This window comes from Aythya ferina (assembly GCF_964211825.1).
Source record: "Aythya ferina genome assembly, chromosome: 3".
Classification (NCBI taxonomy): domain Eukaryota; kingdom Metazoa; phylum Chordata; class Aves; order Anseriformes; family Anatidae; genus Aythya; species Aythya ferina.
The window spans coordinates 47,442,391-47,448,390 of NC_140298.1; the positions used below are offsets into that span (position 1 = coordinate 47,442,391).

The 6,000-nt window shown below is 46.7% G+C and overlaps 1 protein-coding gene across 4 annotated transcripts in view; it reads right to left on the reverse strand.

Annotated features, from left to right (window-relative positions):
- The window catches only part of LOC311433667 (uncharacterized protein), a 30,066-nt gene extending 24,936 nt beyond the window's left edge, over nt 1-5,130 (reverse strand). For 3 of the 4 annotated variants that reach the window (XR_014690887.1, XR_014690888.1, XM_084513005.1), the window contains exon 1: nt 4,590-5,110. Coding sequence is in view for 2 of the 4 variants with exons in the window: in XM_084513005.1 (XP_084369131.1) it covers nt 4,590-4,772 (183 nt within the window). In the remaining 2 variants the exon portion in view is untranslated. Of the gene's footprint in view, nt 1-4,589 lie in introns of all 4 variants that reach the window. The other variant, XM_084513006.1, reaches the window with a different exon arrangement.
- Nucleotides 5,131-6,000: the final 870 nt, after the last annotated feature.

Here is a 6,000-nt window from a genome sequence, read left to right on the forward strand (position 1 = left end):
CACCCTTCTTGTTTTTTCACATCACCCAAAGGATGGTGGACACGGACATGGACATGACCTGTTTGCTTTGTAGTGGTTTACAGTATTTAATTCCTCAGTGGCTGGAATTTGCTTCCTACACAGAAGCTAAAACTGAGAAGATGAACTCCCTACAGCCACAGTCCCCAAGTGGATGTTGGGGGCAACTGCTCTTGTAAGCCCTGAAGTCCCCAGCTCCCTGCTTCATTGCCAGCTAATCCTGGAAGAAGATGAGCAGATCCTAGTACTCCCACTGCTCCAAGCCCACAGAGACATTTCTGGCCAGAGGCAGACACAAGACCCCTGCTGGTGCTGAGATGTTTGGTTACAACACCAAGGCCCCCCCATGCCAGCACCCTCACTCTCCTGCCCAGTCCCTGGGCATGGATGCTCTCCACAAGAACAACCCCAAAGGGAAGCCCTCAAAAGCCACTTCTGCAGGTGCCATCCATGGGTGACCAAAACCCCTACATCAGGGACAGCCTGATCCTGATGGCTTTCTCTTCCAGAGCTCCATGAGGGGTTTATTTGACAACGAAGACGTGCGATAAGGGCACTCCAGACTGAATTTCTCACAATCTTGGCTGTTAAAGCTTTTCTACACCTTATGATTTTGGCATGCATTTGACCATGAACCTGGAAACCATGACGTGCAGTCCCTTTTTAGTTAGAGAAGCTCAGTCCCAATAGCAAATGGAATCCAGAAGTTTACCCCATCCTAATAATGGAACATCCTACGTGCATGGCTGATGCACTGTGTCCATCCCCAACCCCAGCCACGTCTCCCAGTTCAGCAGGAATCTCCTCGGGCTGTGGGATTTTTCCTGACATCTCTCAGGCTTACTGGCACTAGTGACGTAGGGGTGTCACCTACAGATGCTCCTGGGGCTGCGCAGAAATACGGCTGTGCTCAGGGTAAGGGAGGCCCAGGACACAGGAGAGACAGCAATGCTTAGTCCAAAGACAGAGGGACACAGGTAAAGGGGCAGAAACAGGGAGAGCAGCAGCAAGGCAGCCTGTGGTGGTGCCACTGCCCTGCCTTCAGCTGCATCCCCAGCTGGCTGCAGATGACCCTGTGTTATCAGGCATTCTGCAGTCAGGCGGTGCCGGGCAGTTTATGGCACCGGAGGGTTTGCTCTTACACTACGATGCTAACATTTTGAACAGTCAGGGACTCGCCACAATAAAATAAAGCTGAGCACTCCAGTCCTGCTTAACAAGCCAGCTAATGCACTACTGAAATCAATGGCACATTTGAACACTAAGAGTTGCCCTGGAGGTTTTTAAAGCATCCTGCCTGTGTTTTTCGTTTTGGGAGCGCAAGTGCTCCTTCCAGGAGGTCACCGTCTGTGGGAAAGGCAGCTGGCCCAAAGTGCAAAGGAAAGGCCATAAATTGTTTGGTTACACATGCCAGAAAACAGCTGCCAGTGAGTCGCTTCATCCTTCCCTGCCTCAGTTTCTTCAGCTTACAGCCAGCCAGCCAGAAAACCAGGACTGGTCATCTGCAGTGCTCGAGCCCTCTGTGACTCCTGGGTGAATGGAAATGCAGTATTAAAGGTTACAGAGAATTATTCTAAAGTGGGCTCAAGGGATGTTTGTTTACACAATGCAAAACGATAGCTATAACATACATCATCAATGTTTAAGCAAGAGCATCTGTCACAACCTAGATGCGGACTTCTAAGAGAGGAAAGAAAGAGAAAACGGAAAATGCACAATCACAGACAGAAAAGGACAATGGAGAAATAATGACAAATCAAATATAGCAACTTTTCTCTCTCTCAAATGACATTTCCCATCAGCTAGCTTATGTCAAAGGGAAAAAAAAAAAAAATCTCCTGTGACTTTTATCTATTAGATTTTGCTCTGAATGCCTGCCACGCTCTGGAGCTGTGGCTGCAGGAAGGCCCAGCTCTGCCACTCTCAGCTAATAGGTTTGATTGTTCTCTCTGAAATTATACTCACAGATACTGACCTGCAAGTCAGCCTGACACTCAGCCTTGCAGCGGGAAGGAAGGCCCCCAAGCAGGGAGGCACGTGAGTGACTGGTGCAGCCTGGCTGCCTGTAGCTGAGCTCCGCTGCTGCATCTCCACTTGCAGAAGTTAAGTTGTCGACGGTGAGATAAGTCATTGCAATCCACAAAGTGCTGGTGTTTAGTACACAGTATTTATATTTTATGAATGTTAACAAGCAAGAAGCCCTGCACAACTGAGCAGTTACGAGCTCAGAAGGCTTTGTGAGATATTTTCTCTAAGGGCTCATTAATGTGGTCTTTTAATGGAGTACTTGCATATCTGAATCTTTAACTGTAGCTATAAATAGGGTTTATAAGCACTTGACAGTGTGTGGCAAAGCTGTGTTAGCAGTGCTTGCTTTTTGGTTTTTTGCAAGTTGCACTGGCAAAGGATATTTAAGATGTGGAATTTAAATGTTTGCTAAAATGCAAACACATATACATCCTAATGATGCTGCACTCTGAATACCGTTTTCACTGGGTGTAGTGCATTTGGCACATTCCCTCAATTAACCGAGCATCACAACACCACAACAAAACAGCTAGCATTCCCATGCTATTCAAGGGAAAATTAGGGCATAAGGAGGTCAAGCTACAGCCCAAATGTTCCACAGCAAGTCAATAGCAGAGCAGGGGTGGGAACCAACAAGCTCTAATTACCTGCCCTAATCATTAAACCGTAGAGACACAGTCTGCTTGTATTTTCCCTGGTGCTGAAGCAGTCATGTCCAGTGTGTAAACCTTCTCACTTTGCACTGAGCAGTGCAGCTGATGGCTGGATTTTCCCTTCAACCCCAGGTTCCCCTCACCCTGTGAGATGTCCACGCTGTGCTGACCAGGCGGCTTTTTTCCCCCTCTTGATGATCTGTGGCAACATTTTCAGCTCACCAGCCAACAGGACGCAACCTTAAATAAACTTTTGCCAGCCCCAGCAAGGAACCAGCAGCTTCATGTACTACATAGGAGTGCTGTTTAATGAAATAGTAAAAGCTGCAGGAGGAGCACAGCCTTTCATAAATCACCGTATTGTACCATCCACCAGATTGCAGTTTCTATGTGCTGCAGAACATGTGACAGCTCTCTCATTGCCTGCCCCTGGGGGTACCCACGGACACCCCAGCAGCGCTTTGGTGCCCCGTGAAGACATCACTGCACGTCAAGAGTGACAAATCTGACGGGCTCATTGACCAGACGCCAGTGACTTGCAGCTACTACCACAGCCTAAGGAGTCTGTGAGGTGTAAATAGACCTTTCTTGAGTCTTCTTCTTTTTTTTTTTTTTTTTTTTTTTTTTTTTTAAGGGACCTCTGAATTATTTCATTTTTTCCCTGTTTAAAGGCACCCTGGAAGGTTCGATGGCCTCAGGAGAGAAACACAGAGACGCATGGCAACCTTCCTCTGACTTTCCACTGTACTTTGCCTACACAGTAGATGGATTGGCATACCTCTCCAGCAACACAACGGGGACTGTGGCCCAGGTGTGTCCTATAGGCTATCTGCCTATATATAGCACATCTGCCCAGCCAGATGTACGTGCATTTGCTGGAGCAGGGGTCCTGAGCACATTGACAAGGCCCCTTTAAGATGACTGCAGGGAATGTGTTGTCCTCTCTGGCTGATATCTATTATAGGTCATTATTTGGATTTTACGCTAGTAATTCTGAGTGCTTCCATTTTTGGTTCGTCTCTGATGTGACTGCAATCGAGTTTTCCGCATGCATACATCCTGAATTTATTTTAACTGTGCTCAATGTTTGGAAGGTAAGTGAGGATGCTATTAGCTACCAGTCTGTGTCTATGAATGATCACTTATTACTTTCTCAGTGGTTTGGTTCAGACGTGTGAAAGAATATGTTAGCCTGTAATGAGACTATCATGGGCTGAGTCGTTTGAGGGAGCCTGTTGTCAAATGGTTACTTTTATCTAGAAGGGGAAAGAAAAAATCAACCAGAATAATTTATAGCTTTAAAATGCTGATTTTTTTGTGAGCATGTATTAGATGTTTTAACACCATTAAACTATTGTAAACCAAAACATGATTAAATATTTAAGCAGTATTTTCTCTTTCCTATGCAAGAATAAGTATCTATTTGTCTTGTATCATGATTTTTATGCACTTAATGTTTTTCAGCACTGTGCTGTCCTAGAGCACGAGCGCAGGCTCGCTGTCTCCTGGAGGAGCAGCTCCGAGCAGATCCCCTGAGCAGGAGATCTTGCAGCCACATCCCCCTGTTAGAGCAGAAAAAGCACAGGAAGAGTTTTGCCTCCCTCCTGGACCCACCTACCACAGGCATAAGCACTTTCCTTTGCTCCTTTATTAATTTGCATTTTCCTCCCACTTCCCCACCACCAACCTCCCTTGCCTTGACCCTCTCCCCATTGCAGCTCTTCTCCCACTGTACACTGCTGGTCTCTTCCTTCTTCTCCCAGAACATTTCCTCCTTTTCTCACTAGCTTTTTTTCACCTTCCTCTTACAGAGCACAACCTCTCTGTCCTTCTGCCCTTTGATGTCGAGTGCTTCCTCCTGCACTCGCGTATCGCCTCTGCAGCTCTTACCTGCAGACCTCCATTTCGGAGGCACTCAGCTCCACGTTTCCTGCTCCGTCTTGGTGCTTCCAAGAAGGTGCTGGTGCGAGCTGAGCACCACAGGGATAAGAGGAGGAGACTGCCCATGGCTGGGTGGCCGCATCCAAGTGGCACGTGCCAGGAGAGCACTTTGTTCCTCTGGCCTCTCAACATCCTGGCAGAAGACTGCTCACTGAGAAATAACTTGCTGGGAGATCTTAGCCCAGCTGTGGGTCAGCTCAGCTCTGTCCCCTTGGAACAGATCCTGGGAGCCAGCCCAGGCCCGTGCCTTGACGCTGTTTCATTTCCTAACACAGTGGCAGCCCTTGCCTGGTTTGTGGCCTGCAGGGCATGGGGCAAGCCAGCGGCAGGAGAGCACGGAGCCTGCAAGCAGGGACCAACCCTGCTCCCAGCCCAGCAGCAAAGCCTGAGAACGTGCAGTTTCAGGTCCTTGTATGGGATTTCTGATCCAGGTTTTCAGCTGCTGTTCTTCTTCAAGAGAAGCCGCTCTTCCACCGGGGCACAGTCAGACACAGGGGCTGCTGGGGCTCCTCACCCTGCTCCTGGGCAACTGGCGCATCCCCTCACTGAGGCCCCCTGCTAATGCTCCTGCTGCTACAGATGTGAGTTTACAGCTGGTCTAATGGGCAAGGTATTTTCAGCTGTAATTTATCTTTTTTTTTTTTTTTTTTTTTTTTTTTTTTTTTTTTTTTTCCCTTCTCATTTCTTGTATTTGATTTGGACTGTACAGGGGAAAAAGAGTAATGCATAAAAATACGGTTTAATGTTCCCCTTTAAAATTCAAGTTAAAGGGTTATTACCTATTTCTGTACCAGCAGCTCCTACCATAAGCTTTGCTTTTCCTCCCCCCTGCTAATTTAGTTCCGTTACCAAATCCCACGTTCACCTGTGACCCTGAGCAGGTATTATTTCCTGTGTCAGCAGCCCCAACCCCTTATTACCCCTGCATATATGTGTCTATGGCAGTGTTTGTTTCTTCATTTTTTTTTTTTTCTTCCCACTTTTATTGGGATCTTACTGGAGTAAGTGCAGTAAAGTTCACAGTAAAAATGAAATGTTGCTCACAGCAAATTTCATGATTCTTATATTGGGTAGCAGCAGCAGTTTTGTATAAATTCCTAAATAAACAGATCATATCACTGATTTTTAACCTTGGCTGGTCTTTAAAGCTAAGTGTATACTACTTCTGTATCACATCACCAAGTGATGTAAGATATGGAGCTCTCCAGCCTCCTGACATTTTCTGTAGAAAGTCAGTTAGATACAAAAAGGCAAGTGAAGAACCAGGGTGGGAGATATCCTGGGACATACTCATTCAAGTAAAATGGATTAGAACACCACCACACAGCACTGAGATGAAGATATAGCTAAAACGCAAATA